This window comes from Equus przewalskii, chromosome 10 (genome assembly GCF_037783145.1).
Source record: "Equus przewalskii isolate Varuska chromosome 10, EquPr2, whole genome shotgun sequence".
Lineage (NCBI taxonomy): Eukaryota > Metazoa > Chordata > Mammalia > Perissodactyla > Equidae > Equus > Equus przewalskii.
The window spans coordinates 21,839,824-21,849,974 of NC_091840.1; the positions used below are offsets into that span (position 1 = coordinate 21,839,824).

The 10,151-nt window shown below is 40.4% G+C and overlaps 1 protein-coding gene across 1 annotated transcript; it reads left to right on the forward strand.

The window, feature by feature from the left end:
- Window positions 1-399: 399 nt before the first annotated feature.
- Window positions 400-9,082, forward strand: KRT28 (keratin 28). Its single transcript, XM_008518937.2, has 8 exons — window positions 400-954; window positions 1,401-1,483; window positions 2,044-2,200; window positions 4,252-4,413; window positions 4,494-4,619; window positions 7,459-7,676; window positions 8,402-8,457; window positions 8,740-9,082. The coding sequence occupies exons 1-8, from the start codon at window positions 505-507 to the stop codon at window positions 8,880-8,882; spliced, it is 1,395 nt and encodes a 464-aa protein (XP_008517159.1). The 5' UTR covers window positions 400-504; the 3' UTR covers window positions 8,883-9,082.
- Window positions 9,083-10,151: the final 1,069 nt, after the last annotated feature.

Sequence of the window (10,151 nt, forward strand, 5' to 3'; positions counted from 1 at the left end):
TAACACATTTTTTTGTTCTCATGGGATAAAGTAAGTGTTTCTCCAGTTAATGGTTCTTTATACACCTCTCCGGTAATTAAGACCCTTGTGTAGCTGATGGTACCCTACCACAATCTTACTCAACTTTTTAAACTTTATAATACCCTGTGCCAGATAATGATGGTATATTCCTAGGGTCTAGATGAAAGTAAAGTATTACTCACTCAAAATTAAAAGTTAAAGTAATGAACTTAACATAGAATGAACCCTATTATATTTAAGATAATAAATATCCTGAAGCAACAGCTAGAGATGTCAGACACTAATTTAAAAAAAAAAATCACCCAATTATACATAATTTCAAGCTAATCTGTATGATCCCATTTTTCTTATGGCATGCATAACTCAAATAAGAACACCCCAATAATTGTGTATAAAAGCCCAAAGAAACCAACAGGGTACAATATTCTGTTCTCCTTTGAAGTTACGGCTATCCACAGACAAGGTGAACACTTCTCATATACCATGTCTCTCCGATTTTCTAGTGGGTCCAGGCATATTTGCTTACGGTCTGGATCTGGATCTGTCAGACCATCCAATGGAGGCACAGGCTTTGCAGGCAGCAATGCATGTGGCAGCTCTGTTGCTGGAAGTGGATTTTCCTGTGCCTTGGGAGGGGGTTTGGGCAGTGTTCCTGGGGGGAATCATGCTGGTGGTGTCCTTGGAAGTTCTGCTTGTGCTGGCTTTGCTGGAAGTGAAGGGGGACTCCTCTCTGGGAATGAGAAGGTGACCATGCAGAATCTTAATGACCGCTTGGCATCCTACCTGGATAACGTGCGAGCTCTGGAGGAGGCAAATGCTGAATTAGAGAGAAAAATCAAGGGTTGGTATGAAAAATATGGACCTGGATCTTGCCGTGGCCTTGATCGTGACTACAGTGGATATCACTTAACAATTGAAGACCTTAAGAATAAGGTGAGAAATCACAAATTTGGAACTATTCAAAGAATTTAAAACTAAGAATTACCTAGCAAAAGACATAGAACTACAACAGGAAATGCTTCACAGCTGTTATCTGTAATTTATATTGTATTTATTATTTATTTTGATAAATAATTCTTCCTGTTTGTCAAAAATAGGTCCTTTGTTTCATGGATTTCAATGTAGCTTCAATGTTACCATTTCCATTATTGTTTATTTTGAAATGTATTCATTAACAAGAAAGTATTATATTCTAAAAGTTAAATGAGTATATGAGAAAAAATAAAATCATATCTGTAATTTTTAAATTTTAAACATTTTGGTTGTTACTTAAAGAAGTAAGATTTTTACACAGAAGCTTAATTGTGTTTTTATTTCCTGAAATAACAAATTACAAGAGCAGACTTATTTGTTGTGTTCTCCCTTTTGATTTCTTCTAGATTATCTCTTCCACTACTGCTAATGCTAATGTCATCCTGCAGATTGATAATGCCAGACTGGCTGCTGATGATTTCCGGCTAAAGTAAGTGATAGAAAACAATCATGTTCTATAAAAAAGTTTCATATCTATTTAATTTGATAAATAAAATATCAGTTTTATCCCAAGTTAAATAAACTATAACCTAAAACATTAAAGGAAGTAAAGCAAGTTATAATACTATAATACCATACAATACAAAGCATCTTATAATATCGCAATCAACCGTACACACAATGTGCACATGTTTATTACATTTGGGGGACAAAATACCATTATATTTCTACGACTGCCTAGAATCGTGCCAAGCACAAGGTAGACGCTCATAAATATTTGTCAACTAAGTAAAAATATTAACTAAGGTAAAATTCTAAAATGGTACATTTGTATTTATTGAGATATGCTATTGGAATTTCTGTGACTAAATAGCTGCCAATTATCCTGCACGGAATTGGGTGAAAGAGGTGGAGGAAGACTTTCTTTGTATATTTTTATAATATTTAGAGTCCTAATTCAATTTCTAACTTTCAGTTCAAAGCAGTTGGGTTTTATTTCTCCACCTCCTGAGGTGGTCTCATGCTGAAATTCATTTAACGCCCCCCTAGGTATGAAAATGAGCTCGCCCTTCACCAAAACACAGAGGCTGACATCAACGGGCTCCGGCGAGTCCTGGATGAACTGACTCTCTGCAGGACCGACCAGGAGCTGCGGTACGAATCTCTGAGCGAAGAGATGACCTATCTCAAGAAGAACCATGAAGAGGTAGGAGAAGCTTTACTTCCAGGCAAACCACAAATTTGTACATTTTAAATACTTTTGGGGGCATTAAATTACAATAGCAATTTGCACTCATTATAATCATTCAAACAAAGCCAGAGCATATTAAAAAAAAGAATTTCATTCCTCCCACTCTACTCTTCTAATCTCATCCCCTGAGGTACTGAATATTAACAATTTGATCTGTATCCTTCCATTTTTTAGGCTGATACAATATTCTATCCTCCTGAAAATAATACATTAGTTTTGCACTAATACAACCATCTATCTTTCCACTAGATTATTTCTTTCATTCATATATGCCTATTCTGAGGCTAACCTTCTCACAAAGGACGTCTCTGATTAAGAAAAAATGTCAATGTTTTCTCCATTTAATGAGCCTGGGTTTTCTTTAATGTTGAAATCTGCACAAAAATAAATCCATTGCTTGACACATAATACCAGATAACTTCAACCCCTTAAAAAATTATTACCCCAAAAGTAACTGCAAAAGTCTCCAAAACAATGGATGACAAATTTTCAGAAAACACCTATGACAAAAAGTGCTTCATCATTCGTTATAAATTCCTGAAACACCAAATCTACTTGCCCCAAATGAGAAAATTATGGGAGAGGGGAAGAGAAGGAAAATTGGAAGGGAAAAATTAAAATAAAGGAGAAACAGGGAGAGGGAAGAGAGTCACAGAGCAGAGTGCTGGAAGAGACAGGCCACCAGAGGGTATTGGCAGGAGAGTGACAAGCAGACCCATGCATTGCAGACAGTATGACACCAAGATAAGAAAGAGTCTCAGAAGAAAAGAAATTGCAATTACAGCAGCCCAGCCAGGCTAGAGTCAGGATCAAAGCAGCATTCGTTGTCCCCATAAAGCCACACTAACCAAAAAGAAGGTAGCTCTGAATGCACTGAGGGTAGGAACAAAGAGTCACCACATCTCAACATCTCCTGAGAGTGTCCTATTTACCACATTCACCAGTGACCAATGCCCCTAAAATAACTGCAAGCAATTCCATTTACAAACCTTTATAACAAGAAGAATTTTTCTTCACATGGAATCTTACATAAAATCCAAAAATACGGAAATAATTTAAAGTAATCAGTGGTTTCCTTGCACTATGTAAATCTTTTGCTCTGATGGATACTGGCAAACCACTTGATCTAAGGTCATACAAAGATAGCTTAAGAAAGCAGAAGTACCTTCTGCAATCCATCAAAAGCAGTTGAAAAACGAAAAAGCTCAGCTACTTAAAGAACCAAGTTCAGGACATTGATAGGCTGATTTGTCCAGAAATCCATTCTCTGATTAGATCTGACTATTCAATGATTCGAACCTGGGGCATATCCTAGAACAGAGAGGCCAGAGAGTATAGTTGCTAAGAGCAGACACTCTGGAGTCAGGGTACCCACAATGTTCAAATCCAGGAGTGTTCATATCTCAGTCCTTTCAAGTACTAAGTATCTTAGGTGAGTTACTTTACCTCTCTATGCCTCGGTTTCCTAATCTGCAAAATAAGTCTAATAATAGTACCTACCAGAGAGATGTGAAAAAACTCCAATGAGTTAATGCATGTGAACTGTTTACAACAGTGCCTGGCATATGACAAGTACTCACTAAATGATAACTGTTGTCCCTAAGATGAGAGCTGCATGACAACAGGGATTTTTGTTTGTTTTTTCCCATGCTCTATTCCCATCAATAAGAATGCTGCCTGACATTTAGTCAATAATTATGTGCTTCATAACTCTCTGGTCTCTGTAACCCCTTCTCACTTGAAAGAAGAAAACACTTCTCTTGAGATGCTGTGACCGTTTTTGTTGTGGTGTTGTTTGTGGTTGTTTTAATTAACAAATAACTAATTAAATTGATGATTGGCATGACTATGGATCAAATAAGTCAATTTAAAAATCGTGTGCCTTAAATTATACACTGGAATTTGAACCACAAACTTTGAGACATAAAGTAACCCCTGGGAACACTCGTCTCGGACTGCAGGTGATCGTAAACTGCCCCTAAGGTCACGCTCACGTTTCCCTCCAGGAGATGAAGGCCCTGCAGTGCGCGGCTGGAGGCAACGTGAACGTGGAGATGAACGCGGCGCCCGGCGTGGACCTCACGGTTCTGCTGAACAACATGCGGGCCGAGTACGAAGACCTTGCCGAGCAGAACCGCAGGGACGCGGAGGCCTGGTTCAACGAGAAGGTGAGGGCAGCGCGAGCAGCCCTGCCCACACCAGCCCGGGGGGTACAGGCCCGTTTAACCCCTTTGACCCCACCTTCCAGAGCGCCACGCTGCAGCAGCAGATCTCCGATGACGCGGGCGCAGCCACCTCGGCCAGGAACGAGCTGACGGAGATGAAGCGCAGCCTGCAGACCCTGGAGATCGAGCTGCAGTCCCTCCTGGCGATGGTAGGTGAGAGCGCCGGTCAGCCTGGACTTTGTGATTCCACGAAGTCCACCTGAAACCCTTGCCTTCTTCCTTGTTATGGCTTTACCCCCAAATACCTAAGAGCAGAAGAGAGCAGGAAAGACAGACACTGAGGCACTCAGAAAGAGACACAGACAGAGCATTGCTTCCTCCCTAAGGTCACTGAGAATTTCCTTCCTGGTCGGTGCTCAGTGCTCATTTCATAAAATTGTTTCTTCCTTGGTGTTGTTCGTCTCAGCCCCACAGAGCTAGCAGCAGCAGTTGTGCTGCACCTGAAAATCAAGCAGCACCCTACAGTCATGCGGCCATCCAGGGCAGAGCTAAGGTCACCAGCACCTCCTACTGTTGATGAAGCCCTGTTAAATTGAATCCCAGTATTGATGAAGGCATATTCAAAGCCACATTGTGTTTTTCATCAGGCAGAGGAAAAGAGGGTACACATCTGATTCCATATGAGCACCATCGGCCTCTTCAGACCCACAGTGTCCAGGGCAGAGGTCCCATTCCAACACACCTCGCAGAGCTGGGCATTCAGGCACCCTGGCACCCACCCCAGTGACTTCAGAGGTTACCATGGAGAAAACTCAGGACTAAAACTGGCTTCCCTTCTGGGGTGGAGAGCTATGGCACCAATGTGGCCAAAGGGTTCCCTGTCTTCATCAGAGGTTTCACACTCTCCAAGGTCACCATGTTGTAACACAAAGGAAAGGGCTGCTCTGACACAAATGAGTGCAGAAGGAACGGAGGACTCAAAACAATAGGAAGATTATTTTGATTTAGCCCACTTAAAAAGTTGAGCTGCTTTCTTACCTTACTGTATTCAGCTTGGAGACTTGTTTTCACCACTGACCAACCCAACTTAACCAGCATGCCCCTCTTCTCCTCCCCCTCGTCACCTCCTCGCTGCTGGCTGGTACCAGAGACCTTCCCTGCTGCTTTGGGCTCCTAGAAACCTCCTCTCTTCCCCACTCCCTTCTTTCCTGCAACAAGACCCCTGAGGACCTGTTCCCGCTGCTGTACCCCTGAGTATGAATCCTCCCTCTCATTTCTGAGCTATGTTGAAGGAAATAAATTCCTGAGTTCCCAGAACAGAATTGTAAGCATTTTCACATGGAAGCAATGGTGCTAGAAAGTAATGAGATTCTGCGAAGCCAGAAGTACTATAGTTTGGGCTCATGAGAAAATCCATAAAAAGCCCATTTTAACACAAGATAACTGAATAGGATAACGGTAGCATAGAACTCAACTGCCATACCTGAGCTTCTTTTGTCATAAGACGAATTCTAAGCGTGATCTTCCATAATTTAGTACACAAATCACCTGTAAGTTGGGAGTTGTCTAAATATATAAATGTTTCACACGCTTCCTGTAATACACAAACTTCCAGGTTCATCTTGTCCTCCTTTCTCATCTACAAGCCAAGCTTTACAGCAGAAGGCTGTGAGGTAGAGATGCTGTCCCTTCTGATTTAGGAGAGTATTAGCAACCCTAAGAAGGAACGCCACATGAGGGTACATCATCAGGGAAATTAAAGGTTCGAACAGCCAAGCACACATCTCACTGACATCTTGTGACTTGTTGCTTCACCCTCCGCATTACCATCCTGATCACCTTCCACACTCCTCTGCCCCTGGAGTGGGCCTGCCCAGCACCACCCACGCAATGCATCTGTCAGCCTATGTGTCCAAGTCCATGGTTCTTAGCCCCAATACAACCAATGTCTGCGTGTTATGATCACTATTTTATAACTCCCTTTTCACAATCCTAGAATGAAGCCAATAGATAATATATTGAGCAACAAACAAAAATTTTTTAAAAACCCGTCTAATGCCATAACTGCAATAAAAAGGAAAAATATAAGTGTTTTAAAATAAAATATATTTAAAATGTAAATACTCAGGGCCAACTACCCTGGAACATGTAATAAAAGAGTCAGAGGCTTACATCTTCCTTTGATAAATGTTCTATTTTTAATAATGTAAGATCAGGAGTTGCCCCACACAAGAAAAAAAGGAAAATGAAAGAGTGGAAGTGGGGGTGGACGATCAGATAATAACTAATATCAGGAGAAGTAATAACCACCCAGATGTATTTATGTATAATAAAGGGAAGAGGAAAATTACTTTAATTGAAGGAGGGATCCTCTGACAAGACAAATTACACACTATGGAAGTAGGAATGAGGAGGTGTAATGTTCATAAGAGTAGTGTTGAAATAATGACCTGTACTGTGTTATGAAATTTATTTCTTTCCTTGAAATCCCACCCCTGTGAAGGCATTCATTCAATCTCAAATGCTTAATGAACGGCCTTTGATGACAGAAAATCGAGGACAGATTAGAAAAAAGAAACAGCAGCACAAAAGGCCTTGGAACAGTGGTGAGACAGATCTCTGGTCTCTGGAGACAGGAGCAGAATAATACTGAAAACAGCAGCCAGCCCAGAAGGAGATATGTAATTTCAAAAAAAATAATTTCCAATATTGATTTCTTATTGTGCTACCCAAAAAAAAGTGTTTTAATATATAGGTTGGCCATCATATGAAATATTATCTAAATATCATGACTATCCATTGGAACAGTCAAAAGTCTCATGGGAAAGGGTCATTTATCCCGTCACCCCCCAGGCCTGGCCTCCACCCAGTAAATGCCCGTCGCTTCCCCTTCCTCACCACCTCCCGTTTTATTGTGATGAGCCCCACAAATTTTCTAAACTCGCCTACGGAGCAGTACTGCCATTTGCTGAGAAACACTGGTCTACACAGTCCTCAAAATGGTTTCATCCCTTGCTCCTTTTTATCTTGCATCTTTTCCGTCCTCAGAAACACTCCCTGGAGTGCTCCCTGACAGAGACGGAAGGCAACTACTGTGCGCAGCTCGCCCAGATCCAGGCTCAGATCGGGGCCCTGGAGGAGCAGCTGCACCAGGTCAGAACCGAGACGGAGGGCCAGAAGCTGGAGTACGAGCAGCTCCTGGACATCAAGGTCCACCTGGAAAAAGAAATCGAGACCTACTGCCGCCTGATAGATGGAGATGGAAAGTAAGTAACACCATTTGAAAATCCAGTTTTTACCTATTTTAAACCACAACCATATACTGCTCACTTACCTTCCATGCCTCCAAGCCTTTTCTTCTTCATTCCCACTGCAGAAAGGCATGCCCATCTCTTGCCTCTGCAGTCATCTCTTCTGTATTTTGTACCTCACAGCCTCTTCCTCATCTGCCTTGGATGACCCCAGCCATCCCTGAAGAACCACCATTAGTTGTCCATGTTAATCACTGTGGGTTTCAAGATTCTCTCCACCCCACCCCTCAGTTCACTCCTAATATCACTGCTGCCCTGAAATAAATGTCCTCTGTACAAAATCCCGGGATCTATATGTAAAACAATTTCACTACAGCAGCCCAGGTTCACAGGTTCAGATCCAGGCATGGACCTACACCACTCACCGGCCATGCTGTGGTGGTGACCCACATACAAAATAGAGGAGGATTGGCACAGAGGTTAGCTCAGGGCAAATTTTCCTCAGCAAAAAAAAAAAAAAAAAAAATCAAATGGAAACAAGGTTGTTTTATATCCTCTTTAGATAACATTTAATTACTTCCAGCTCCTGCACAAAAATTTTTTATTTTCCTTTATAGAAAACTAAGGTCTGCTTTTGGCATACAACAGTCACTTGAGTTTATGTTCATCTGTTGATTCAATGAATATTTATTAAGTGATAAGCAGAAATATTAAAGAATAAGCTGTTTTTTGTTTTACAGCTCATGCTCTAAATCAAAGGGCTTTGGATCAGGAAGCTCAGGGAATTCATCTAAAGGTAATGAAATCTAGTTCTATTTCTATTGCAGCAAATGCTCTTACATTAATGGCAGTTATACACTATGGCAACAGTCTATGTTTAAGTAATTTTAACTAAAGTGCTCTGAATTTAAAGTATTATTTTGAATGGATAAAACTATCCCAAACTATTATTATAAACCTATGCTTACTCCCTCAGCAAAAATGTACATGATATATTGTATTAACAGCCAACAGTGGAATTCTTTGTCATGTAATCCTTTAGGTTGAATATGTGCATTCACATATGTTTTATTTCTAGATTTATCCAAAGCCACACTGGTAAAGACGGTGGTTGAAGAGATAGATCAACGTGGTAAAGTTCTTTCATCGAGGGTTCAGTCCATTGAAGAAAAGAGATCTAAAATGGCCAATGGCAAGACAGAGCAAAGGGTTTCTTTCTAGCTGTCATTACTGAGAAAAGAATAATTTGGGAAGGGATCCCGCACAGCTGTATTGTTCTAAATAGCAAAGAGATAATAAAAACCCTCTCTACCCTTAAAGATAAGTTACTTAGAAAAAATACTTGTTTTCTTAACTTTACAGGATGTTGGGTGTTTGTTTTCAAATAAATAAAAAAGTTGATGTGCATTCATTTCCATTCACTCATGACTAATAATTGAGGTTTTTTTCTGTGTCTAATTCATAGGGAGACATTTGTGAAATATATTCTAATTGCCTTCCACTCTAGTTTTAAATAGTAGTCAATACCACATGACATTTAAATATTAAACATTCACTAGACATAATCTTTAAATCTCACCACTTTTGCATGGGCAAAAATAATCTGTAAAAAATTCAGAAATTTCCCTGTGATTGAAAAGTCCCACCACTAGATGGTGCATTCATGGTATTTTCACCCGTGAGCCTATCTCAGACTCTTCTGGAGGTATGGGTACTTCCCAGGAAACCATTTCCCATATAATCAGGATTATCTCTGGAAAGATCCACGGCAATGAGCCTCGTGCTAATGACGTTTTTCCTAGAGCAGAGATCGGCAAACTTTTTCTGTCGCAGCCCAGATAGTAAATATTTCAGGTTTTGCAGGCCATAAGGTCTCTTACTTTAACTACTCAACTCAGCCATTGTAGCAGAAGGCAGCCATAGACAATAGATAGACAAATTGAGCATCACTGTGTTTCAATAAAACATTATTTACAGACACTGACATTTGCACTGCAAATAATTTTGACATGTCATGAAATATTCCTCTTTGGGTTTTTTTTCCCCAACCATTTAAAAATGTAAAAAGCATTCTTAGCTCATGGGCTGTACAGTAACAAGTGGCAGACCACATTCAACCTGTCTAGAACACATCTGTTCTAGAACTTAAACTCTCATGCAGCTGATGAACAGTTCAGTTATTATGTCTTTCTATGTTTCTGGATCAAAATGTATGGTAGAGATTCCCAACACATATTGAATTCCCTAAAAGGAGAGCAGCTCTCATATTTTTCTAATATGTGGCCTGATTCTAATGACAAGCTCCAGTCAGGGCAAGAATTCTACCCAACAACCCAACAGTCAGGTGGGAGTTAAAGAAGTGGCACAGAATGGGAAATTTATAAAATCTTGAGCCAAAAGTCACCAAATGAAGCAAATACTAGAAATTCATGGGCAAGTAACTTCCCAAATGTACAATGTAGAGGGCTAGCTACATGATTTGCAGAGCTC

Excerpts from the sequence above, each read along its gene's own strand:
- KRT28 (XM_008518937.2), top strand. The coding sequence starts at position 505 with ATGTCTCTCCGATTTTCTAGTGGGTCCAGGCATATTTGCTTACGGTCT. Across the intron at positions 2,201-4,251 it reads TCAAGAAGAACCATGAAGAG|GAGATGAAGGCCCTGCAGTG; the intron begins GTAGGAGAAGCT and ends GTTTCCCTCCAG. Across the intron at positions 4,414-4,493 it reads AGGCCTGGTTCAACGAGAAG|AGCGCCACGCTGCAGCAGCA; the intron begins GTGAGGGCAGCG and ends CCCACCTTCCAG.